The 27,976-nt window shown below is 45.1% G+C and overlaps 1 protein-coding gene across 2 annotated transcripts in view; it reads left to right on the top strand.

Annotated features, from left to right (window-relative positions):
• The window catches only part of LOC144686755 (extended synaptotagmin-3-like), a 130,505-nt gene that overhangs the window by 48,700 nt on the left and 53,829 nt on the right, over positions 1 to 27,976 (top strand). For both annotated transcript variants that reach the window (XM_078552390.1, XM_078552389.1), the window contains exons 5-7: positions 11,660 to 11,729; positions 12,810 to 12,899; positions 17,091 to 17,146. In XM_078552390.1, coding sequence (XP_078408516.1) covers positions 11,660 to 11,729; positions 12,810 to 12,899; positions 17,091 to 17,146 — 216 coding nt within the window. The remainder of the gene's footprint in view (positions 1 to 11,659; positions 11,730 to 12,809; positions 12,900 to 17,090; positions 17,147 to 27,976) is intronic.

Here is a 27,976-nt window from a genome sequence, read left to right as displayed (position 1 = left end):
CAGATATAGTTGACTGTTTCCCTCGACAGTCGGAGCCTCCTTCGGCACTGCACCTCAGACATATTGAGGTTGCTGCTTCACCGCCTGTATACCCTGGCAGCAGGATAGTGGCGTCTTCTGCGGCCCCTTCCACCTTGGACAACCTCTTGGCCCTGCGCCCCTTGTGCCTGCGCCTGGCCCCCCAAAGGTGGCTCCCCTGGAGACTGATTGTCCAGTCCTGGCCTCCTCCTTATTCTATCCCTCCCTTCCTCCTCAGAGGAGCTGCCTCCAGTGGAGATGTCAGAACCCATACCCACAGGCTAAATGGAGGCCTCCGGAAAGCTGCAGGCCCAATAAAGATTACTGTCTGCAGACTGGTGAGCTGAAGCTTCAAAGTACAGATAAAGCTGTTGGAAATCGATCTGAACTGCTACCGATCACACAGGCAAGTTTAAAATACTTTCTGCAATAAATACTTCACATAAAACATTAACAACCCCACTGAGCCCACATATCCAACACGTGGATGAGTTTTGTTAAAAAGTCTCTTACCCGCCTGCCCGTTGCGCCCGTGTGCCGAGCCGAAGATCGCATGGGCGCCTCAAAATTGGCGTTGATTGTCGAGTTAAGGGCCTTAACAAGGCCTTTAATTAATGGTGGGCGCATGTCGAACTTCATCGTGTGCCCGCCCAGCTAAATATCACGATGGCGCGCGCTGACGTTGGGACGCTTGCCAGACATCAGCGCGGGTGACATTTTAAGCGCTGACGTGTGGGGTCCGCCACCCGCACGTCATCCAGAAAATTCTGCCCATAATGTGTGAGAGGGAACAAAAGTGAACTGATTCCTGGTTACATTACTTTCAACTATCCTCCAATCTGATCAACATCCACTAACTCTAGCCATGACCATGTTATTTCCTGCCCATAAACTAAGTTTATAACCATACTGCTAAATTTGTGCCTGATATTTTATAATGAGGCTTCTATGAGACAGCTTAGTGAGCACCTTCTGAAATTTTTAAATATAGTGCATTTATTGTATTCCCTTTATCCAGTTGATCACTTCCTCAAAAAGACCTATTAAATATGCAAGACTTGTCTTTAACAGAAATGAGCTAGCCATTCTTGATTATTCCATGCATCACTGAATGCTCACTAATTTAATATTGATCTGTGGATTCCGTAAGAGTTCGCCAGCAACTGATATTTTTCTTTGACCCTTGAATAGAGGTCTTGGATTGGCTATCTATCTTCCTAATATCTGACCTTCTGTTATTTCCTCTCTGACTTCCTTCAGCAACTTAAGATAAATGACACCAGGGTCCATTAACGATATTTATCTTGAAATTTTACAGAACCAATTCCTTTTCTACAGTTAACTATTTTTCCACATTCACTCACAACCGCATTGTTACTCCCACCAAGATTTCTAAAATTAATTCTCGAGATGTTGGCAAAAGTTACTGGGCAAGGGAACTGTAGTGAGTATATGCTTGAAAAGAAGCCAAATACTGTGAACGCTTAAAATTTGAAGTAAAAACAAAGTGCTGGAAATACTCAGCAGGTTTGCCAGCATCTGTGGAGAGAGAATCTTTTGCCTTAATAATCTTTTGTCAGGAAAGGTCATCATGATGCTGCCTGACCTGCTCAGTGTTTCCAGTATTTTTTGTTCCATTTAAACATTCCTCAGTTTGGCACTACAATTGTCTGAGTCTCTGGAAATTTGACTTCTTTGTCGGAGAACATTGGTTCTCTCTCTCAGCCCTGGCTATAACATATGATGATAATTTTGTTGCTGTTCAGAAATGCAGACCTCAATTTTGAAAATGCCAGATTTTCTATGTGGTTGATTTATGCTCAAGTCAACAATACAATTACCAACACTGTCTACCATGTGTATAATGCTGCAGCATAGATTGGTCCAAGAAAATCACTGACATGCTCAAGCATGCACCTGGCCAGGGCTACATTCTATGGTCAGAACAAGTTATATGGAATGTTGTACAGTACAATTTTATTGGTGACACATCTTGGAGTCTTTTGTAAAACCAGTTCTGTTATGCCTCATTGTGAAGATGAATGATGTGACTTTTTCTTCCACAAAATCCCCAGACATGGATGCTTTGTTACCATGTACCCTATACAGTAAATCATTCCTTTTTAATCTGGCATTAAATGAGTCATTTTATTTGTGTATTTTGTTTGGTCTTTCCCATGTGTCTATGGTGCAGCAGTCCATTTTGGGGAATCAGATGCTTAGCTTTTATTGGCTTGCTTTTCATTACCAGGAGCAGCCCGAGAATGTCCCAGGTCGGCACACTTTCTGAAAGGAAAATCCTCATGTCAGGTGTGGAATTATTTTACTTACATTAGTTTTCTCCATCAGTCCCAAAGGGCCAGCATAGGTCAGGAACTTGCCTTGTACAATATCTGAGAATGTTATGTCTATACATAGCTTCTCCGTCATCAAGACTGCTGACATGCACCTCAGTAATATTGCTCATCTTCATCCATGCCTCTGCTCACCTACTGTTGAAACTCACATCCGTACTTTTGTTATGCCCAAACTCGATTATTCCAGTGCTTTCCTGACTGGCCTCCCGGCTTCCATCCTCTGTAAATTTAAGCTCATCCAAAACTCTGCTGCCCCTATTCCAATTTGCCTTGTCCTGTTTACCCATCACCTCTTTGCTAAACATTGGCATCCAGTCCAACAATGTATTGATTTTAAATTCTCATCCTCATGTTCAAAAATCTCCATGGCTTTGCCGTTCCATATCTTTGTAAGTTCCTCCAGTCCTCCAATGCGCTAAAACTCTGCAATTCTCCAGCTCTAACTTCTAGACCATTCCCTTCTTCGACACATCATCATTGCAGTTGGGCCTTAAGCTGTCAAAGATCCAAACTTTGGAATTCCCTCCCTCCTCAAACCACTCCACCTCACTTTCCTCCTCTAAATTCCTTCCACAAAGCTGACCCCTTTGAACGAGCTTTTGGTCATCAGTCCTAATGTCGCTTTCATTGCCTCAGTGTAAATTTTTGGGATGTTTCACAACACAGAATTACATAAATCCTCTCTTTCGCGGGCCCTCTCTCCCCCTCGCAGGCGGCCGCTCCCCCTCACGGGCGCTCTGCCACTCGCGTGCGCACGCGCCCTCGCTCTCTCTGTCTGTCTCTCTCTCTTCTCCCCCCCCCCACCCGCTGGCTCTTCTCTCTCTGCCCCCTTTCCTCTCTCTCTCTCTCTCCACCTTCTCTTTCTTTCATCTCCCTCTTTGTCTCCTTCTCTCTATCACATGCTGCTTCCACAGTTTGGCATGCAAATTTACCTCTGTTGTAGCTTCGCCAGGCTGACACATCATTTTTTGCTATGCCTGGTGCTGTTCCTGGCATGCCCTGCTACACACTTTATTAGAACATGAGAAATAAGAGCAGGAGTAGGCCATTTGGCCCCTCAAGCCTGCCCCGCCATTGGATAAGATCACGGCTGATCTGCCCCACGCCTCAACTCCTCTTTCGTGCCAGCTCCTCGTAGCTCTCAATTCCCCGATATTTCAAAAATCTATCTACCCTCTCTTTGAGTATTTTCAGTGATCTAACCTCCATGCTCTCTCGGGTAGAGAATTCCAGACATTCACTACTCTCTGAGAGAAGAAATTCCTTTGCATCTCAGTTTTAAATGAGTGTCCCCTTGTTTTGTAACTATGTCCCCTAGTTCGAGATTCCCCACTAGCAGAAACGTCTTCTCAACATCTGCTCTGTCAAGCCCCCTCAGAATCTTGTATGTTTCAATAAGATCACCCCTCATTCTTCTAAACTCTAATGAATAAAGTCCTAACCTGCTTAACTGTTCTTGATAGGTCAACCCCTTCATCCCAGGTTGTTCCCTGGCATGACGGTGCTCGTATAGTGGGGAATATGCCGGGCCATGAGGTTGTGGTTGAATACAATTCTGCTGCTGTTGATGGCCCGCAGCGCCTCCTGGATGCCTGGTTTTGAGTTACTAGATCTGTTCAAAATCTATCCTATATATCACCGTGGTAGTGCTATACAACATGACGGGGAGCATTATCAATGTGAAAACAGGGCTTTGTCTTCACAAGGGCTATGCGGTGGTCACTCCTGCCAAAACTGTCATAGACAGATGCATCAGCGATGAGTAGAGAGGGTGAGGTCAAGTAGGTTTTTCCCTCTTGTTGATTCCCTCACCACCTAACACAGAGCCAGCCTAGCAGCTATATCCTTTAGGACTTGGCCAACTCAGTCTGTAATTGGTGCTCCAAAGCCACTCTTGGTGATGAACGTTGAAGTCCCCGACCCAAAGTACATTCTGTGCCCTTGCCACCTTCAGTGCTTTTTCCAATTGGTGTTCAACATGGAGGAGTACTGATTTATCAGCAGGGTCCAGGGGTGTGGGAATACTGTAGCTGTTGATCAACTGGTGGTTTTCTTCCCAATGTTTGACTTGATGCCATGAGACTTCATGGGGTCTGGAATCAATGTTGACTCCCAGGGCAACTCCCTCCTGACTGTATAGCACTGTGCTGCCACCTCTAGCAGGTCCGTCCTGCCGGTGGGATATGATCTGTAAGGTATGATTTGTTTAGTATGACGATGTTAGGCTTGACTAGTCTGTGGGACAGCTCTCCCAGTTTTGGCACAATCCCCCCTGATGTTAGTAAGAAATTGATTTTGATTGATTGAAATTTGATTTGAATTTTGACTTGCAAGATATGGCCCTTATGATTAAAGGTAAGCAGGTTTGAGTTGTTTTCCTGTGATAAAAAGCTAAAACTGTTGTAAAACCAATATAGCAGAACCTTCCTGTTTATGCATCCAGAAAAGCCCCTCACCTTTTAAATGTAACCAGCTCTGGCTTGTCAGGTTTTTTATTCTTTCATGGGCATTACTGGCAAAGCTAGTATTTGTTACCCATCCCCACTTGCCCTTGGGAAGGTAGTTGCATTCCTTCAAAGTTGTTTTACCCCAATATGTAAAATATTGTAAGCTTTGGCTTTTTGTTTTCTTTTCACATTCATGATATTAATGAAAGAACATAATTATGGTATTGTATGACCTGAAAAACATAATGTCCATTGCAGAAAATGTAGAACAACCTTGCTGTTCATTACAGGCAAAGTACTTGCAGAAGGAATTTATCAGTTGACTGTGCAGTTAGCACATTTATGTCTGCTTTTGGTCACATTTTGAAACATGGTTTCCACTACCATTTGAATGAGTATTTCTCATCCCACTGACCTCGCTTTAAAGAGCATATTGTTTGAGATAATAGAATGTTTAAATCTTGCACAATTGTACTTAACAGAAGATCTAGAGCATTAGCTAACTTGCTGTGAATTGCACTTCAGAATTAAAATATAAAAGTCTGAAATCCAAAAAATAGAATAAAGAAATGAATGTCTCAAAATATATAAAACAGAAAAACCTGGAAATACTCAGTAGGTCAGGCAGCGATCTGTGGGGAGAGGCACAAAGTTAATGGGTGGGATTTCCCACACCTGCTGGCGTGGGCTGTGTTTGGTGGCATGAGCGGACAGTATGGCGGGAAGGCCGTTGTGAAACCAGTTTGCAATCATCCACTCTGCCCTTCAATGACTGGCCACGTTTCCCGCCTTTGGGAACGTCGTTGTAATATATCTGCATATCATCATAAGCTCAGCTCGCCGGAATCATTCCCCGTGCTGGATCATTGAGCGCACTAAAGTGTTTCACAACAGCATTTATAAGATGTGCAGCTGGCAAGCTGCACCTCGAGGGAAACTTGGAGGTGATTAATGTTGCACAGCGCTCACAAGGATCGCCTGTTGGAGCTCGATGTTGAGACACCACGCGTTCAGGCGAGGGCACAGGCAAGTTGCTTTTTCCAAGCTGGCTGACAGTGCAATGCCGGGGCAACGGCTGCCCTGCAGCTGAGGCGAGTTAAGGGTGGGGGGGAAGCAGGGGCTGCACCACAGTTGATGGTCGTGCACAAGGGGGAGGGAAGCAGCCATGCATTAGGGAAACCTTGTATAAAGTGACCATTCCTCCGCAGCTGAAACAGTTCAGGCGTAGCCACGTTGACATGCGTGGAGTTAGACCCCTAGCTTGTCTGCCCACTCAAGTAATGCAGAGGCATGAAAGTGCCACCAAGTGCTCCAGAGCTTTTCACCCCTTGGGCACAGACTGCAAACTAATGAGTGTTTTAGTGGACTGCAGAACAGTTGGATGCCTGCGCATGTTGTACAATTGCCTTGAAAAGGCTGGCCATGGAGCAGTCACTGCTGGAAGTGCTCACAGCCCCTTGCAATGTCATCGCTCAGGTTTGGACCAGTCTCCCCCATGGTTCAAGCTCACAGTGCAGGTTAGGAGAATGCCTGAGCTGAGAGTACAGTCCAATGGGACTGCTGCCAATTGGTCAGGTGGAGTGGGGCGGAGTTGGGTGAGGACTCAGGCAGCCATGCAGCGCACTAAACTCTGGAGATCCAAGTGGTGGCAGCACTCTCTGAGATGCATTAAGGGGCTTGCAGAATTAACCAAGAGAGGTTCTTAGAATACCCATGCTAACCCACGCATCTCTCTTTTTCATCCTGCAAGAGGAGTACATCAGGATCATGGAGCCTTGTGACCTAGCTGTATGCCTCATGGTTTACAGAGAGTGAAGACAACGGAGAAGAGAGTGACGGAGGCGCCTCACTGGGCCGAGGGAGGAGCAGCTGCCTCAGGAAGAAGGGGAGACTGGGGTTCCCGCACACGCCGCTGAAGGGCCATTGCTGGTCGGCGCCTAGTTAGACCCAGAGTCTAGAGAGGCCACTGTTCATCCCTGCAGATGACCGAGAACCAGTGTTGCCAACGACTGCGCTTGTCCAGGGAACTGGTCGGTCACACCTGCCAACTGCTGCGGGATTTGGTGCCACGGGGACATGGAGGTCAACCACTGCCAGTGGCCATGAAAGTGACCATAGTGCTCAATTCTTATGCCAGTGGCTCCTTTCAGGGCTCCACAGGTGATGTTGCAAGCCTCCACCCACAAATGCATCCATGAGGTCATGGATGCCATCTTCCCAAGGGCACACAACTTTGTGCATTTCACCCGGGACCAGGAGAGCCAGGATGCAAGTGCACAGGGATTTGACCAGATCTCAGGTTTCCCACAGGTGCTGGGTATCATCGACTGTACTCACGCGGCGCTCAGATATCCATAGCAACAAGCGGTCAACTATGTAAACTGAAAGGCTTCCACATGCTTGAATGTTCAGCTGGTGTGTGACCACCACTACCGCATCCTGCAGGTCTGTGTACAGTTCCGCAGGAGTGTCTGCGACTCCTGCATTCACAGTCAGTCACAAATCCCTGACGTATCCCAGTGTCCAAAGAGGCAGCAGGGATGGCTCTTTGGGGAAAAGGGCTGCCCACAGAGGACATGGCTGATGATACCCCTCAGACTGCAGCAGAGCAAAGGTATGATGAGGCTCATGCTACAACTCGCACCTTAGGGGAGCAAACTATTGGGATGCTGAAAATGAGGTTCCAGTGCCTGGACAGGTCTGGTGGAGCCCTGCAACACAGTCCACAGAGGGTGTCACACATTGCGTCACCTGCTGCACCCTGCTGCTGCACCCTGGCGCTCCCCAGTCGTCCACAGCAGAGGTGGAGGCAGCCTGCTGACAGCTATGCCCTGTCTGTGATGACCTTGACGGGCATCCTGTGGAGGGCCGAAACCTGGATGGCCCCGGCCTGCTTTCAGGGTCCTGCTGTATAGCAGTGGCTCCCTCCTTGACCTGCAGAGCTGGAGCTGCTGGGGTCACAGTGAGGATTTGGATGGGCTGGACACTCCCAGAGTGACCTGGATGGATGGCCCTGGGGTGTGCACCTGCTAATTCTCCTCCCTATGGGTGCCTGAGGGCCCCTGGCTGACTCCTTGAGGAGAAGTGGTAGCTGCAGTGAGATTGAGCTACCCCCACCCCTCTCACATTCTGGGGCCAACTATGGCGTCAATGATGGAATTGAGCCCGCGCAGCAGTGTAGGAGCGATGTCCTGGACCAAGTTCTCCATGGTGGCTGCCATCCTCCCAGTGTTGTCCTCGGTGCATTGCATGCTGGTGCTATCACATCACGCTGAAGGTGGACAGGCTCCTCTGTTGTTCCTTGCAATCTGAGGAGTGCAGTGGACATCCCTTCCTGATGTTCCTGAGCTTGCCTTTGCAGCTCCAGAAGCTGAGGTATGACCGAGTCCAGAGACTCATCATCTGACTTAGACTCAGCAGATTTCTGGCCTCCAGCAGCCCTCCGAGTGCTGGAAACTTGGGAACTCCCTGCCGCCTCCTGCTGTAGATCAGACTATGTGATGTGCTCACCAGATTGTGACCCCAAGGCTCCTCTGGAACTAGATCCGACCAAGGTGTATGTCTCTGTGCTGGTGGAAGGTGTGGGTGAGCGCTGTGATGGGACTTCAAGGACGGTGCCTCCAGCTTCCTCTTCAGGGCTTGATTGGAAGCCCTGGGTCATGGACTCCATCGGCTGTTTCCCAGATGTGCCTGCGAAAGCAAGGGGAGATAATTAGTGCATGGCAGCGGCCTGTGAAACAGGACGCATCGCTCACCGCATGGTTGTCTGATAAATGTTGCACTTGGTAGAGCAGTGCCGGCCTCACCATCAGCACAGGAATGGTGAAGATCTTCACTGGCCAGCTGGATGACTCGATTTTCAAAGTCCGTGAGGACCTTGATTTCTGGCATTCCTGTGCTGATGGTGACCTCTCCCCCTTGTGTGCCAGCTTATCCTGCATGAATACAGATGGGGAGAGTCTAAGCAGGATCCTGCCAGGCCAAATGATAAGTATGCCTGGCATGTGTGGGTGGTGAGTGGTCCCATGGACGGGATGAGGACAATGAAGGCGTGTGTGAAAGAGTGAATGGTGATGTCCCTTGCACTGCCAGTGAGTGAGTGCCCTGTGGATATGTGATGGGTTTGTGGGTGTGTGAGTTGAGAGTGATGAGAAGAGTGACTTACCCTGGTGGAACGGAGGAGATCATTCATCCTCTTGCGGCAATGGGTGGCTGTCCTCTTTTGCAGGGCATTGGCACCAACCACCGCTGCCACCGCCTCCCAAGCCAGCTTTGTAATGTTGCTGCCCCTGATGTGGTCAGAGCAGGGGTAGAGGACATCATAACGGGCCTCCACGGTATCCAAAAGGCGCTCGAGGGACTGGTCACTAAACCGGGGGTCTGCAGTTTTCTTGCGTTTCATGGCCATGTCTTCTGTGCAGCAGTCCTGGGATGGAAGCACTGAGAGGTGTGCGCATGGCTGCACTATAAATATGGCACCCGGCGTGATGAAACAGCGGGGTGGTGGCATGACAGACCAATGAGAGCCCGTTTGTCGTCAAAATGGCATGTTTCCCGGGAATACATGATTAATGAGGCGGGATTGGGACGATATGGTGTGAGACACCGCCATTGAGGCCGGCAGGGTAAACTTTCTTTTTCCCCACATGCTACCACACTTAGTGGAAATCTGGGATGATTCCGCCCAATATTTCAGGTTGATGACCTATCATCAAGACTGGGAAAAGAGGGAGATGTAACAGATTTTAAATGAATAAGCAGGGAAAGGGGGGAAGGTAGGACAGGTTTAATGACAGTGGTGTAAGGCAGAAGGGGATGGTAATGGGTAAGAAACAAATGATGGGTAGGAAGTACAACACCTGCCCTTTTACCTCTTCCCCACTGTCCAGGGTCTTAAACACTCAGGTGAAAGAAAATAAACATGTTCCAAACATAAATTGGGCAACCACTTTGTGGAACACTTAAACTCAGTCCTCAGTTGTGATCCTGAGTTTCAGGTTGCCTATCATGTTAATTCTAGGCCCCCACCCTCACTCTGTCCTCAACCTCCTTACATTGTTCTAGTGAAGCTCAACGTAAGTTCGAGGAGCTTTTGATCAAGTACTTTGCAGCCTTCCAGACTGAACACCGAGTTCAAAAATTTCAGACCATAATTACTGCCCCCATTTTTCCAGATAGCAATTGCTGAAAATGAATCAGCTATTGTCATTTACACCTCCTCCAGACTTTTTTGTATATTTGCTTGTTTTATTACCATTGTCCCTGTTGTCATCTAATCTCGGCCTTAGAAATATCACAGTTCTACCCTTTTGTTCTTCCCCTCCATCCCCCTTAGATCGCTAACTTTTTCTAGTTCTAATGAAAGGTTATCAACCTGAAACATTCTCCCTCCCTCTCCCTCTCTCTCTCTCTCTCTCTCTTTCTTCTCCCCCCCTCCACCGCCCCCCTCTCCTTCGCCATCTCCCTCTACCTCTCCACCTCCCCCCTCTCTCTCTCTCTCTCTCTCTCCCCTTTCTCCTCTCTCTCTTTCCCACCCACCCCACCCGCCCCCCTGCTGCTGCAGATACCTAACCTGCCGAATATTTCCAACATTTCCAGCATCTGCAGTATTTTGCTTTTGGACTTATGTGAATTGTGACTAATCGGCAGCAGCAAATCGTGGGGTAACCAGTTGGACCACATTTTTCTAAGTGCTGCAGTCTACTCATCTTGTGTGAAGCCATTGTAATGATTTCTGCACCATTTGTAGAAGTCAGCACTGGCTGAAATCTAGATCAAATAAATCTTAAGGTTCAGTACTGTAGGAAGCAACCATTACTATCAGCACAAAATATACTTTAGCACTGCATTTAATTTACAGAATGGATTCTTATCTAAATTTTAATGAATTAGATGTCTGCTTTGTAAACTCAGCCTGGGAAACTCCCAATCTATTAACCAGATCTGCCTCAGCCGTAGTTCCAAGCGCAGGACTGTTTTAAAGTCCTGAGGGGAAAATTGGCTCATAGCCTCGACATCAAATCTAGGGAAGTAATAGGTGGGAGGGTGAAAGGTGCCTAAATCATTTCAACATCTAGTTCAGTATAAAGTCAGTTGTCAGTGCCATTAGGCTCACAGATCTGAACTCCTGGGTGGTCAGTAACAACAGTGTTTGGTAGTTGTCTTCAATTTCATCGTTCCTCTTACACACATTATGGGACCAGCTGGTTAATCATATATAATTACAGTAGCCATGTTTTTTCTAATGTCAGGCATTAAGTGCCAGACCCTGCATATTGTAATTTCAAAGTCCAAGTCCCCCCTGCCGACCAATGAACAACAACATCAAAGACCAAAGTTCCCAGCCTTCCAAACGTGACTCGAGAGAATGTAAACCAGAAATTTATTTTGGGTGCACAAACATCGTATTCTGATTAATTCACAAATTATGCCTTGAACATATTTTTCTCCAGAGCTCTTGTGCCCCAACCATTTGCTTTTACTGGGAAAGTCAATAGAGAAAACTTTCAGGAGAATGTGGGGAAAACACATTTTTTTAGGTGGGAAACATAACAGAAGCACTTGTAAAACTCAACTTAATTTTCTTTAAATTGGAAAACAAAACAACTGTTATAATACAAAATCAAAATACTGCTGATGCTGGAAATCTGAAATAAAAAATGGTGCAAATATTCAACAGTTCAGGCAGCATCTGTGGAGTGCAACAGAGTTAACATTTCAGGTCAAGATGACCTTTCATCAGAAATAATCAGCTCTAATGATTCAGCTCATCATTGGGGCTCTGCTCAATGCATTTGACAAACCTGAGTTTCATATAAAATGTTGTCTGTCTTTCAGCTACATAGGAGATTGTGAAATTAATGTGGAGGTGAAGAAAGTATGTAAAGCTGGCTTGAAGGGAATTCAGGTAGGTGGTAAATTTTGAAATTGGTTCTTAGCACAATTTATGAAGTAATTTAGGACTATGGTGTTGTCTCTGATGATCCAGAGTTTCAAACATACATTTAATGAGGTTCATTGAAGAAATCGGTGAACCTTGGCTCAATAGTGCTCGTGTCCTTGCACCATTACAGATAGCTGGGAAACAGGTTTTATCCCCTAAGGTGCTGATCTCTGGAGTGATGTTGCTGTTTGAACTATATATGATTTGATAATCTATCTTTATGCTCCTTTTCTCTTTCCCTACATGCCACATAAGGCCCAGTCAAGGAAGGACAGAAACCTCATCTTCATTTCTAGTCTCCTACAATACTACTTTTCAAACAGTTCCTAGAAACTACACAGAAGTGGCCATGGTTACTCATAACTATCCAATCTTTTAGCTTTCGGAAATACCTATCTCGTGCTCCTTTGTCGTCACTGGTTCAAAATCCTGGAATTGTCTTCTCAAAAGCACCTTCACCAGAAGGACTGTAGTGGCTCTCCATTACTTTCTTGTGGGAAATTAGGAAGGGAGAAAGAATGCTGGACTTCCCAGCATCCCAAGAGCAAATAATATAAAGAAGGTTCAGTAAGCCAGCGACTCCTATACTCGCCTTTTGAAGTCTGCTCTATCTTTTCTGTCTTTATACATCTACACTGTGCAAAATTAATACAATGTGCAAATCAAGTAAATTCTTGGAAAAGTTCCACACTTCTTGATAATTCCTGCTTAAACAAGCAATTAAAAAAATGATCAGCGCATTAACAACATTGCATGAGCAATTTTAGGAGTTGGGCAAAAGTTGGCAACCACTGTTGGTATGAACAAAATAATTGTACCTTAATTCACAATTAGTATATATGGTAGCTGTAATCTTGAGTGAATTGTACTTGCAGTGCAACACATTGAAATTAACATTCATACTAATCTAGTCTCCCACTATTTCTAAATAATGATGTGCTTTGTTTGTCTGTTTCATCAAACCTTCATCATGTTAACAATTAGGAAGTGCTGGTCCTTAAAGCTGACATTTAGTAACAGTTATGGTATATGCTTGTACTACAGCTACACGGTACACTCCGAGTGATCCTGGAACCTCTGTCCAGTCAGATGCCCTTAGTTGGAGCTGTGACTTTGTTCTTCATTCGCCGACCAGTAAGTTTTTGCATTTTTTTTTCATTGTTTTAAGTTTTAACTTTCTATCACAAAGCACTGTAATTTATTAAATTACTATGTCATTCATAGTATTTTTAAAAAATTTTTAAAGTACGAGAGTAAAACCAGTTACAGATTTGATGTCATGGGATTCAATGTAATAATTGTTTATTTCGTGCCACGGTGATCTATGACGCCTCTTGATGAAAAATAACACTTTGTTTCCCAAAACAAAAGATACCCATGATAAACATTCACTAAGTTTTAGACACATTAATATATTAGTAATTGATATTCAACTGCAGGGTTATTTATAATAACAGTTGTTAGACCACATGTCAGCCATTTGGCCTATCTAGGATGGCCACATGGCACCAGTTCTTGCTGTTCTGCTCTTCCCTGTATGAGCCCTTTCAGCTGTCTGCTACTGTCACTCTTTTTCATTCAAGCCTTCTAGTGTAGAGTTCCCATCAGCTCAGTCTTGTCCCTCTGTATGGTCTTTTCACAAATGGGATCTAGCTTCAACCACAAGATATGAATGTATATACAAAACCAAGACAGCTTTATGATATTTTACCATAATGTAAGTATAGGATGTTGCACTACTATCTTATAAGAACATCAAGAAAAGGATTAGGCCATTAAGCCCTTTTGAGCCTGCTCCACCATTCAGTAATGGCTGATATTCTACCCCAACTGCACTTCCCCGAACTATCCCATTTCCCTTGATTCCCTGTGTATCAATTCAAAACTATCGATCTCTGAATTGAATATGCACAATGACTGAAGATCTACAGCTCTCTGCAGTACAAAATTCCAAAGGTTCACAGTAAAAGGAACAATTGTACATTCTTGATTGTACTTCTCCAACATGCAGAAGTTTTTATCTGTGCCGAAATCCTAATATTTTTTACAATTTCATCCAGCTTGATTACGGGAAGGGGATGTGCTGTCAGAAGGAACCTTGGCAATTTGCAGCAGTAGATGGTACATATTGCTGCTGTGTGGCAGTGGTGGTAGGAGTGAATGTTTAAAGTGGTGAGTGGGCTGGATGGTGTTGAGCTTCTTGAGTGACGTTGGGGCAGCACTCATTCAGGCAAGTGGAGAATATTTCATTGTAATCCTGACTTGTGCCTTATAGATAGTGGGCAGGCTTTGGTGAATCAGGAGGTGAGTTACTTGCTGAAGAATTCCCAGCCTTGATCTGTACTTTTAGCCACAGTACTTACATGGTAGACATTTACTTTCTGGCCCAGGATGCTGATGGTTGGCAGATTCAGCAATGATAATGTCATTGAACGGCAAAGGGAGGTGGTTAGATTCTCTTGATGGAGATGTTCATTGCCTGGCACTGTGTACCACATTTGTTACTTATCAACCCAAGCCTGAATGTTGTCCAGATCTTGCTGCTTGCAGCCACAAACTGCATCATTATATGAGGAATTGCGAATGGTACTGAACACTACAATTATCAGCGAACATCCCCAATCTGAACTTATAATGAAGGGAAAGTCGTTGATGAAGCAGCTGAGATAGTTGGGCCTAGGACACTGCCCTGACAGGCTCCTGCTACAAAATCCTGCCAAGACCATAACTTTTCACAGAACTTATCATGTCCTTTGTGGACCTATTTCACTGAGAGCCAAAAAGCTGGATCCTCCTTTGCTGGAGTGAAAATAGTAACACTTCAACTGAAAAGCCTTAATATTTGTGGGCTATTTGCCCTCAATCACAAAAGCCTTAGAAATGTCAGTGAGCCATGTTATAGGCACAAAATAGCTACCCTGCCCCTTGCTGCAATGCATGATTTTCCTACTCCCTCCCCCTCCACTTCCAAGAGATGGGCTGTCTATGGAAAAGCTGGGTCCATCATGAATATTTAATGAAGGTACCGCAAGGAAAATTGGATGGTTTCTGGGCAGAATAACGGGCAGTTTTGGCCAATCAAGTACAGGTACATTTATACTGAAGTGCATTGTCCTTTCAAATATCCAACTTGCCTGAAATTCGTATTAATGATTTAAAGCTTAAAAATGTGATCATGGGGGGCTTTTTTTAACTTAATTAACAAAGTTAACCCTAAAGAAGAGAATGGTTTCACTTCCTTAATATGCACCCCAGTCTTTACTGAAATAGCTGATCTCACCTGGCAAATGGGTAAGGACTAACCTAACAATCTGCCAACAAATTGAATCAAAAATACTCTTCCTCACCTTCAAAAGTTTTCATGATCTCGTGTCACCTTGCCTTTAGCAGTTTCTTACAGTCTTGTGTCCCTTTCTGCATCTTTCAATGCTCCAGCTCAGTCCTTATATGTATCTGCCCCATCCTTTGCCCTGCCATTCACGGTAGACTCTTCAGCTGCCTGAGCTTCACTCTCTGCAACTCCTTCCCAATTCCTATCCGACCCTGTCAATTTTCATCTCTTTTGAAAACTGCCTAGCATTCTATCCCTTTGACCAGATTTCCTTTCACCACTCAATCTCTTGCTACAATTGCTTACCAGCTTGTTCCTTTCGTTTTCCTCTTCTGTAAAGCATAGTGCAATGTTTTTTTGCTTAAAATTGCTGCACACAAATATGGGATATTGTTATTGATCCCCTACTTTAAGGAACAAATTCAAGCTATGTAATGCACATTCCTCTTTCTTAATGTTTCATTTTAATCCCAAAGCCACCAGTTAATTGTGTTATTGCTATATATGTTTTCATTCCCACTGCAGTTGTCAATTTGCTTCGGTTAATTCCAATCATAGTTATGGTTTTGACGTTGGTTCCGATTCCCAGTTCTGCAGATAGCAGCAGTGTGCCCATACTTATCTGTCCGAATTTAAAGTATTACCTTTGTGGACAAATGGAGAGAAGTTTAAAAAGGAATTCACTGCCTAAATTGGTGGTTGAGGCTGAAACATTCAGCTCATTTAAAAGGTACCTGGATCTGTACCTGAAGTGCTGTAACCTGCAAGGCTAAGGACCAGGTGCTGGAAAGTGGGATTAAAATGAGTGTCTAGTTTCTTTTTTTCTCTCTTTTTTTTGTCTGACACAAACACGATAGGCTGAATGGCCTCTTTCTATGCCGTAACTTTTCTATAGTTTCTATGGAGCAGATGTAACTGGTGGGAAAGGACAGTGAGAGGAAATTAATAATAACTTAATAACTAAGAAGGGGTGGGGGAAACAAGATCAAAGGGAGCCATCTGAGTGAGCGGGGAATGTTGGCCTGAGTCAGTTATAAATATTTCAATCTTTTTGTATGATTTTTGTGGCTAAATGAAGATAAACTACTGCTTTCCATCAGTGCCATCTGTGTCTTTGAGAGAAGAAAGCAAGGATGTGGGAGGAGTTGATGAAATGGTCTTGGGGAATTCCTTCCAAATTTCATGACAAGTGTCCAGGTGACCTTAGATTGGAAAGCAGCCCAGAAGCAACAGCATCTGCTGAAGATTTGGAAGGTTGATGTTGAGCAGGTGAAGCAGCTCCCAGATTTTGGAGTATTCCACCTCCTGACTTGCGATGGAAGGCAAAATCACTAAGATTGTGACTGCATTGAAGCTATTCCAGAACTGGCAATCCATGAAGATCTACAGAACCTACTGAATATGCAACTCAAAACATGCAAACCTTTCTGGGGCTCTGCGAATTCTTTGAGCAGTTCAGGTTTTGGCATTAAGGACAAATGCCGCAACCTTTGGGCTGACATCAATATCACCAACAAAGATCTGGTGAGTGATCTGACAGTAGAGCCTCCAGGGTTTGACCTCCCCGAAAACAATGCCTATGCATAAAAGGATCCGCACTGTCCCATGCAAGGACATCACACCTCCTCCATAAATGAAATTCCAAGGACAGCCCAGCATGGAATAGTCACCCAGATCAGACTCCCACCACGTTGTCAATGAATGTGGCTTACAAAAATGTGCTGCTGGAATCAAGGCAATGCATCAGGGGGACACAGTCCTGTGACTTTAGCTGTCCAACATGGACTTAGACATGTAAAGCTGCAAGATGTCATATGCCAGAAGGAAACTGCTTTCCATATCAACCCCCAAGAAAATATTATTTTTCTAACCTGAAAAAAAGACTAAAATGTAATTTGAATATTATATCTCATTGTAGGGAGACAAAAGTTCTTTTGTTCACATATCCATAGCTTGCTGTGCTTCTAATTAATGCTATTAATTTCTCCCATCAGGTTCTGGAAATCAACTGGACAGGACTGACCAACCTACTAGATATTCCTGGACTCAAGTTAGTATTCCACACCACCTAACATTTTTCACAGATTAGGAAGTGGGAATTGATTAGGATATTGACTTTGCACTGAAATAAAGGAATAATGAATAATTGGGTAATCCTGGGGAATGAATAGTTGGGTAATCTGGATATATCTTCCTCTGTTTAGTAACTTCAGCAAAAAGTGTGCATAAAATGTAGTTGCATCTACTATTTTACAAAAATTTTTGAATGTTGAAAATTATACCCCTTTAGATGCAGAAGTCTACCTCAAGTAATAAATCCACTTCATTATTCCCGGTCCTAACTAAGTGACGGGCAAACCAGGGGGTTTTCTCAGTAACTCATTAGCAAAACTTGGAAGCAATTCCAGAATATCAGTTAGTTTAAGTGATTGTCAGATAATCTCCAAATACTCACTGGGTAGAATTTTCCAATCGGCATGCGAGGGTGGGCCCGACACACTGACACGTAAAATGACTCATGATGACGTCGGGCGTGTGTCCCGACATCATCGCAATATTTCGTTTGGCAGGCACGCACCGAAGTCCGCTCCACGCTCGCCAAAATGTAAACAGCCTATTAAGGCTATAAAGAAATTAATTAAAGCACTTAAGAATGCTGCCCATCGAAACTTAAGGTTGGTGGGATGAGGTTTCCTGAACCTTTTATAAAATAAATTTTCATAAATATAAAAACATGTCCCCACTCATGTGACACAGTTCATGTTTAAATAAAATTTTAAATCTTTTCTTTCATTATTTTAATATCCATTCAATCTCCCTGATGCAGCTCTGTGCCTCAGGGAGATTGACGCACTCTTTCAAGTGCACGTGCGATAGAGCGCTGGCCCCAACTGTTCCTCCTAACCCGCCCGCACAGGTAGCACTAAGCGCTACCGGCCGCGTATCATGCTGGGCAGGCCTTAATTGGCCCGCCCGTGTAAATTGGCCAATTCGCAGGCGGCAATCGGCTCCGCGCCCGCCTCTGTCCACTCCCAGCCCACCCACCATAGGAAAAACCCTGGCCACTATTTCAGTCTGTATAAGATTTGCTTGATGTAACACCATCAATCGAATTGCATTCCTTGTAATATACTGCTGCATCCTTGGGGTGGAATAGTCCCAGATCTGCACCGTGCAGTAGCGGGCGGGTAAAACACCAGCCGCAATGGCGGGTTTTCATGCCGTATTGTCCCAAACCCGCCGCATTAGTTATGCATTCCTGTGAAACATGCCATTTTGATGGTGGCAAGCTCTCGTTCGCCTGCCACGCCATCACCTCACTGCTTCAGCACAATGGGCACCATATTTAAAGTCCAGCCGCATGCACCACAACTCATTGCTTCCAGCCCACGATTGCTGCAGGGAAGATGTCCACGGAAGGCAAGAAGGCTGCAGCCCCCAGGATTAGCGAAGCATCAATGGAACACCTTTCGGATGCCATGGAGGCCTGCCGAGAGGTCCTCTACCCCCGTGACCAACCAGGCTTGGGAAGCGGTGGTCAGTGCCAACATCCTTCAAAAGAAGACAGCCACCCAGTGCTGCAAGAGGATGAATGATCTCCTCCATTCCGCCAGGGTAAGTCACTCTTCTCATCACTCTCAACTCACACACTTACAAACCCATCACACATCCATAGGACCCTCACTCACTGCCAGTGCAAGGGACATCACCATTCACTTTCTCGCACTCGCCGTCATTGTTCTCATCCCGTCCATGGGACCACTCACCACCCACACGTACTAGGCATACTTTTCATCTGGCCTGGCAGGTGTGCTGCTTATACTCTCTTCATCTGTATTTATGCAGGACATGCTGGCCCACAACAAAAGGGAGAGGTCGCAATGGAGGAATGCCTGAAATCAAGGTCCACACGGTCTTTGAAAACAGAGTCACCCAGCTGGGCAGTGACGATCTGGGTTTGTCCTGTGCTGATGGTGAGGTCGGCACTGCTCTACCAAGAGAGGGTCCAGCAGTGCAACATCCATCAGACAACTATGCTGTGAGCAGTGTGTCCTGTTTCACAGGCCACTGCCATGCACTAATTATCTCCCCTTGCTTCTGCAGGCACATCTGGGAAACAGCCAACGGAGTCCATGGCCCAGGGCCTCCAATAAAGCCACGAAGAAACCTCTGAAGAGGAATCTGGAAACACCCTCCTTGAAGTCCCATCACAGCGCTCACCCACACCCTCCATCAGCGCAGAGACACACACCTCAGTGGGACCTAGCTTTAGAGTATCCCCGGGATCACAATCTGGTGAGCACATCGCACTGTCTGATCCACAACAGGCAGATGCAGGGACTTCCCAGGTGACTGGCACTCGGAGGACTGTTGGAGGTCAGAAATTTGCTGAGTCTGAGTCAGATGATGAGCCTCTGGACTCGGTCATGTCACAATTGCTGGAGCTGCAAAGGCAAGCTCGGGAACATCAGGAAGGGATGTCCACTACACTCCTCAGATTCTCAAGGCATGATGGAGGAGTTTGTCTGCCTTCACTCTGAGATGATAATGCCAATGCACCAAGGTCAACACTGCCATGGAGACCTTGGTCCAGGACGTCGCTCCTGCACTGCTGTGTGGGCTCAACTGCATAGCTGATGCCGTAGTTGGCCTCCAATAGCGTGTACACAAGAGAGGTGCCAGGCAGCTTGATCTCCAACTACCCCTTCTCCTCAAGGAGTCAGACTGGGGCCCTCAGGCGCCCATAGGGAGGAGGATCAGCAGGTGCACACCCCGGGGCCATCCATCCAGGTGACTCCAGGAGTGTCCAGCTCATACAAATCCTCTCTCCATCTCCGCAGGCCGAGGAGGGTGCCACTGATATACAGCAGGACCACTAAAGCTGGCCGGGGGCCTAAAGGTCTCGGCCCTCCAGAGGACGCCTGCCATGGTCATCACAGGTTGCAGTCAGCAGGCTGCCTCCACATCCACTGTAGATGTTCGGGGAGCACCAAGATGTAGCGGCAGGGTTAGGAAAGTTAATAAGAATTAGCTGCACAGCCTGGGCACGGGCGTTAATCACTTGTACATATTGTTCACTATTGTCAATAAACTCCCAAGAATGTCTCCCTGCCTATGGCTCCTTGTTCTGATGAGCAGTGTTCATGTCACTCAGATGTGAAACCTTTCTGCACAAGATAAAGGCAGGTGTCTCAGTCCAGGGCCACTTCCCTGTGCTTTGTGCAGCCTTCAGACAAAGTGATGTCCGACCTCACACTTCCTGGACAGATTACTGATGCGTTCACCACACCGGTGCTTGTCATTGCTGCCAGAATGTAGTGAGCAGGCATCACCGAGTTCCGTCTTTCTCTCTGGGTGCTCTCAGCACCTTTTAAGGTGGGGCTGGCCCCCATCTTTTCAGCATCTGTGACCAGACACTTTACTCCTGAAGGGCTCAGGTGCTGAAGGTAGACTAAGGATCAGATGCTTCTAAAGTTGTATGGCTGTGTCTCTATGATATGATCCTGATCACAGAGCGCAAGCGAACTGCCCTCGGCCAGACGGGAGTCAGACATTCTCAGAGGTTTTGTGAAGATCTACGGAGTGTCCTCACTACATGTTGGCATCATCCTCCTTCAATCGGGCCTCCACTGTGTCTCCATAACAGGAGCATTATCACAGAGGTTATGCGCAGCCATAAGCCAGACTGGAGTCAAACGTTCACAGATGCAATGTGAGGATCTATGGTGTCTCCTCACTGTATGTCATCATCATCCTCCACGAATCTAGCAGCTATGAGGGCCTCCCGAGTGCACCTGTCTAGTCTAGCCAATGCGAGGGCCTCATCCCTATCATTGCCTTTGATGACCTCCTCACCCTCTTCCCATTAGCGTCTTCTTCATCAGAGAAGACCTCCAGCTCCTCCATCTCCTCCCTCAGCCAGCTCCTCTCCCCGTTGCAGCGCCAGTTTGTAAAGGGCGCAGCAGACAATGATGATGCGTGACACCCTCTGAGGACTGTATTGCAGGGCTTCACCAGACCGGTCCAGGCACCTGAACCTCATCTTCAGCATGCTGCACCAATTTGAGAGTTGCAGCATGAGCCTCATTATACTGTTGCTCTGCTGCAGTCTGAGGCCACCACATGGATGTCATCAGCCACTGACTCTGCGGGTAGCCCTGATGAGCCATGTCTGCAGCTTCTGTGGACCCTAGAAAACTCCAGGGTTCTATGACCCACTGAGAATGTAGGAGTCATGGACACTCCCTGGAAACTGTGCACACACCTGCAGGATGTGTTTCTGGTGGTTGCATACCAGCTGCACATTCAGCGAATGGAATCCCTTGCGGTTGACATAGTTGACTGTGTGTTGCGATGGAGATCTGAGCGCCACATGAGTGCAGTCGATAGCACCCTGTACCCGTGGGAAACCTGAGATCTGGGCGAATCCAATCGTTCTTGCATCCTGGCTGTCCTAGACCTGGGTGAAATGCGTAAAAGTTGTGTGCCCTTGCAAAGATGGCATCCGTGACCTCATGGATGCATGTGTGGATGGAGGCTTGTGATATCCCATGGAGGTCACCTGTAGAGCACTGAGAGGAGCCACTAGCATAGAAATTGAGCACCGCTGTCACTGTCACTTTCACATCCACTGGCAGTAGATTCACTCCATCTCCCCGTGGTGCCAAATCCTGCAGCAGGTGACAGAAGTGACCAACTAGCTCCCTAGACATGCGCAGTCTTTAGTGACTCTGGTTCTCGGTCATCTGCAGGAATGAAAGGTCGCTTCTACAGACCGTGGGTGTCGCTTGGTACCGACCAGCAACGGCTCGCTGTAGCTCTTCGGCGGCGTGTGCGGGAGCCCCAGCCGCCCCTCCTACCAGGGGGTGCTGCTCCTCCACAGCCAGGAGCCTCAGTTGCTCTCTCCTCCGTCGTCTTCACTCTCTGTAGGCCATCAGACATACAGCTAGTTCACCAAACTCCATGATCCTGATGTTGTACTCCTTCAGGATGAAAGAGAGAGACGCGTGGGGTAGTTTGGGTGTACTAAGAACCTGTCCTGGTTAAGTGTGAAGATCCCTTAATGCTTCCTGGGGAGTGCTGGCCACCGCTTGCATGGCCAGCGAAGCATGAGGCCCCACCCACTTCCGCCCCACTCCACCTGACCGATTTGCGGCAGATTTACCCACTGGATTGCATGCTGAGCTCTCAGCTCAGGCACAGGCATTCTCCTAATCCACGCTGCAAGGCTGCACTTGTCAGCTTGAACCATAAAGGGGGCTGGTCCAAACCTGAATGATAACTTTGCAAGGGGCTGTGAGCGCCTCCACCAGTGACTGCTCCATGGCCATCTTTAGCAAGGAGATTGTACAACATGCGCAGTCGTACAACTGCCCTTGCTCCTCCCATCCCCCCCACAAGTCGCCTCAACCGCAAGGCAGCCCTTGACACCCCCCCCTCCCCAATGCACCTCAAGCTTGAAGTTCAACAGGTGACCCTGGCGAGCACTGCACATTGTTGCTGTGTACTCACCTCCACGTTCTCCTTAAAGTGCAGCCCGCCAAGTGCATGCCATATATGTGCCATTGTGAAACACAGTGGGGTGTTTTCCTGCTGACGTAGACGGACGATCCCGGGGGTGGGGGGAGAGGTTGGGAGCGATCCCGGGGGGGGTGGGGGGGGCCGAACCATCCCGGTGGGCTGGCCTAATAATAATATGCAGATGTGTGACAATGAGGGTAAAGTGAAGGAAAATGTTGCAAGCAGCAAAAGCCCACTTCATGTCAGTTCCAGGAATTGTGAAGTTTGCATGTTCTGTGGGAGAATTAAAATTAAAGCACTTTTAAATTCTCAACTTTAGAAACTGCTACAAATATAAAGGATGGCCTAGAGTTTGTAGTCTCCTTCAATGAGCTGCCTAGAGTCCAATACAATCCTTCCCGTAAACAAATGTGCATCAAAAAAAAAATCAGTATATTAATGGCAGGAGACAGTTATGTTTTTCAAATGTTTCACTCGCCATGCATGAATCTGCTGTAAATTAAGTACCTTCTGTCAAACACTTTAAAATATGCTTCTTCTGGTCATTAGATCATACTTCTTATAATGTTCTTGCAATATTTAAATGTGTTTAGTGGCTAGTCTTAAATGGATTCTAGATAAGATGGAATTCAACTGTTAACAGATTTACTGTAACTCAAAGGAGAACGCAAAAGTTTTCATGGCTTTATAATAAATAGTGATCAACAAATGATGCACTGATTGAGGTAACTATGATAATGCTGGGTTAAACCTCAGCCAATTTATTTGCGATGGTGAGATTTAGTTTGTACTGTGTATAACAAATTTGTATTTTGTATAATCTTTTTAAACTTGTTTATGACTTAGTTATGCATGGTACACAAAGGAAATATTCCCTCAGGTTAGCGTTTCAGTGAATTTAATTAATCACTGTGGGAGGCATCCCAGCCTGATGAACTATGTATAAGCCGTACTTGAATGCCTATTATCAGATGCTCATCCAAACACACTTGCTGTGTCTTCTGGCTTTTCCCACTTTAACTAAATCCATTTAAGTTTGGTGCTTTCGTGATAATAGTGTATTCAAAGAACTGGTATTTAAAATGGAAATTTGATTGATGCTGAAGATAAATTGTACTTATAACTCTGCGATCTGTTGTGTGTGGTAATGCTGATGTTGGGCAAATCATGCCAAAAAACCAGCACAACCAAGCAGAAGCTATCCTGTAGTATCTAGTCATTGATTTTAGATTGGCCATCTAATTCAACAATGTTTTTAGAAAAACATTCAATTATATCTGCACCTTTGTACTGTGGTGCTTTGCTTCTCCCTTATTTATTACTTCATTCCTGTTTACTTTGAGAAATTGCTTGACATTAAACAAACACACAATACAGCTTAGAATATATAGCAAAGAACTCTACAGAGTGCTGTGAAATCTGAAACCCAATCCATTAAAGAAAAACATACATAATGGCTCGCTGGTAAAGTATTCATTAAGTTTCTCTGTGCGTTGTTAATATTCTGCAGAGACACCACTGTTTACAATTTAATTTTATAAAAGCACTATAATAATGTTATGGTAACTAAGGGATCATAATTTTTAATTCAGCAATGTACAAAACACCAGTAACTGAGGTAATGTATATTGAAAGTTTAATGCTTATGCCTCACATGGTACTTAAGTTAAATTAACTCAAACTCACATGTTTCATCCAACAGTGGACTGCAGCTAGCTTGTATCAGATTGCAAATCTAGGACAATACTTTCATTGAACGACAAGGAAGTTATTTAACTGATCAATCGCAGACTATCAAAGTAAAGGTTATCTGAATTACAAGCACTAAAATTGCAATTTTTAAAAATTCACATTTTTATATATGCTTTCTTAAGCAAGAGATAGCTGAAATAGTAATAACCGTAATAGAGAGGTCAGATCAGTTACACAGTTCCATCTCTGTTCAGGTTGTGTGCCACTGTTAATTTTAAAAATTGACTTCAGTCACTATTGTGTTGTTGCCTGCCCTGGCCAGGCATCAAATAAAGGTAAATAAGGGTGACTCGGATCTCTACCAGTGCCAATGGGCACATGACCGAGAGTCATGGAGACTTTCTCTTCCCCCATAACTATAAGAGTACGCAATTGTAATTTTCCATTTTTCTTTGGTTCGATCTTAAAGTTAATTTATGACTTTAACAGAGAGATGCATGATTAACAAATCTGAAAGTGGGACATTGGGCGGTAATATAGTGTAGCAAATCTTCACTTGGAAGTGGCCCGTTTTATTTATGCTAATCCCATTTCCTTGCCCATTCCCATGTCATTTTACTATTTATCTGCTTTTAATTGCATTAGGCTCCCCCTTATTATTGCAATTGACTTGGAGTCAATGTTCGCTTATAATAATACATTTCACTTATTAATAATCAATTATGTAAATAAAGTACTTCAACTACCCCATCAATACTTGTAGTAGTAATGCTAAATTTATGCCTACTTGTTATTAACTGACTAGTCAGTAGATATCATTGTTGACTTCTCCACCTCTTAGAATTTTGAACACATCTATTTAATAGATCATTCCCTCTTAATGTTTGCAGCCCCGCAAGTTCCAAGTTTCTTACCAAAACTATATTTTGTCATTTTTGGTATCTTGCATATTTCCTGGTGACAAAATGACAACCCGTGTGCTTTTGTGTCATTTATATAGACCCAGAATACACTTTGTTTCCAGCCACAATCAAGTTTTTGAAACTTGTATATTTATAATTTAAATCTTTCTTTTCTTCTACTTGTAAGTAATTATTTAGGTGTTATTTTTATTTTCTTTCTCCAGAATGTATTGCTTAATGTCATAGACCCATAGTTTTACAGCATGGAAAGAGGCCCTTCAGCCCATCGTGTCTGCACCAGTCATTAAGCTCCTATCTACTGTAATCCCATTTTCCAGCACTTGGCCCTTAGCCTTGTATGCTATGGTGTTTCAAGTGTTCAGCTATATACATCTCAAATGTTGTGAGGGTTCCCGCCTCTACCACCTTTTCAGGCAGAGAGTTCCAGATACCCCCCCCACCCTCTGGGTGAAAATATGTTTTCCTCAAATCCCCTCTAAACCTCCTGCCCCTTAGTTTAAATCTATGCCTCCTAGTTATTGACCCATCCACTAAGGGAAAAAGTTTTTTCTTATCTACCCTATCTATGCCATTCATAATTTTGAACACTTCAATCAGCTGCCCCCTCAGCCTTCTCTGCTCTGAGGAAAACAACTCCAGCCTATCTAGTCTCTCTTCATAGCTGAAATGCTCCAGCCCAGGCAACATCCTGGTGAATCCCCTCTGCACCCTCTCCAGTGTAATCATGTCCTTCCTATAGTGTAGCGACCAGAACTGCACACGCCACTCCAGATGTGACCTAACTAACACTCTATACAGCTCCATCATAACCTTGTACAACTCTTGTATTCAATACCTCGACTAATAAAGGCAAGTATCCTGTAACCCCATGCCTCCTTAACCACCTTATCTACCTGTCCTGCTGTCTTCAAGGACCTAAGGACATGCACAGCAAGGTCCCCCAGATCCTCTGTACTTACTAGGGTCCTACCATTCATTGTGTACTCCCTTGTCTTGTTAATCCTCACAAAATGCATCACCTCACACTTTTCAGGAATAAATTCCATTTGCCACTGTTCTGCTTATCTGACCAGCCCATTTATATTGTCCTGTAGTCTAAGGTTTTCCTCCTCACTATTTACCAAACCACCAATTTTCATATCATCTGCAAACTTACTGATCATACCTCCTACATTCATGCCTAGATCATTACTGTACACTACAAACAGCAAGGGACCCAGCACTGAACCTGCGGTATGCCACTGGACACAGACTTCCAGTCGCAAAAACCATCACTCTCTGCCTCCTGCCTCTAAGCCAATTTTGGATCCAATTTGCCAAATTGCCCTGGATCCCATGAGCTCTTACCTTCTTGACCAGTCTCCCATGCGAGACCGTGTCAAAAACCTTGCTGAAGTCCATGTAGACTACATCAACGGCACTACCCTCATCTACACTACCTAGCCACCTCTTCAAAAAATTCAGTTAAATTTGTTAGGCATGATCTCTCCTTGACAAAGCCATGCTGATTATCCTTAATTAATCCTTGCCTCTCCAAGTGGAGATTAATTCTGTCCCTCAGAATTTTTTCCAAAAGCTTTCCTACCACCAATGTTAGACTCACTGGCCTATAGTTCCCTGGTTTATCCCTATCACCCTTCTTGAATAATGGTGCCACTTAAGCTGTCCTCTGGCCAGAGAGAATTTGAAAATTAGTGTCAGAATCCCTGCAATCTCCCCCTTACCTCCCACAGCAGCCTGGGGATTTATCCACTTTTACATCTCATCTGGGCCTGGGGATTTATCCGCTTTTAAGCCTGCTAAAACTGCTAATATCTCCTCCTTCTCAATGCCAATTTGTTTATGTATATCACAGTCCCCCTCCCTGATTTCTATACCTACATTGTCCTTCTCCATAGTGAATACAGATGCAAAGTACTCATTTAAAATCTCACCTATGTCTTCCGGCTCCTCACACAGATTGCCACTTTGGTCCCTAATGGACCCTACTCTTTCCCTGGTTATCCACTTGCCCCTAATATACTTATAAAACACCTTTTTATAAAACATTTCATTCCATTAAACTGTATTTGTTGCATATCTTCCCGCTTCCCTAGCTTATCTGTGTCCTACAGTCTCCTACCTTCTTCCTCACAGTTTACTATTCCCATATTGTAATCAAATTTTCACGTTCCTGTATGTTTATGTCAAAAACACTTATCTACACATTGAACAAGAGGTGATGAGGTAGTCCCAACATGGATTCCCAGGCCATTAGCTACATCCTCTCTATCTGAGAAACATCCACTTACTCTTATATTCCACTTTTTATGTTTCACCTATCCTGTGTTGGCACTTCAACTTCTTCATCATGGTGATAAAGTTACTCGCCTTTCACCCACCGGAATGAAAATTGGTAGATTCTACAACAGGTGGGGGATTCACTCCAACAAATTTGTCCAGGAGGTGAAAATTTCCAAAAAAAACTACCTGCCTAAATGTCTGCAACAGGTTTCTTGATGAGATTTGTCTTACTCCCAGCACTTCTGTTCTCACAGCAAAAAGGGCAGACCAATTTTTCATGGCCGTAGTTTTGCTTAATTCATATGAGCATGAGCTCAAGGTACTATGTAAGATACCCATTATTCTCTAAAGGGCCAATAATTTTAGTAGCCGGACTGTAAAGGCACACAGGCCTCAGCTTCAACACTCCATCTCTGTCTCTTGTAAGTTAAACTTTGGTAATGGAAGATGATGACCTAGGT

The sequence above is a fragment of the Cetorhinus maximus genome, chromosome 11, assembly GCF_964194155.1.
Source record: "Cetorhinus maximus chromosome 11, sCetMax3.hap1.1, whole genome shotgun sequence".
NCBI classification, from domain to species: domain Eukaryota; kingdom Metazoa; phylum Chordata; class Chondrichthyes; order Lamniformes; family Cetorhinidae; genus Cetorhinus; species Cetorhinus maximus.
Note: the sequence above shows the minus strand (reverse complement) of the source record. Positions and strands in the feature narration are given on the sequence as shown.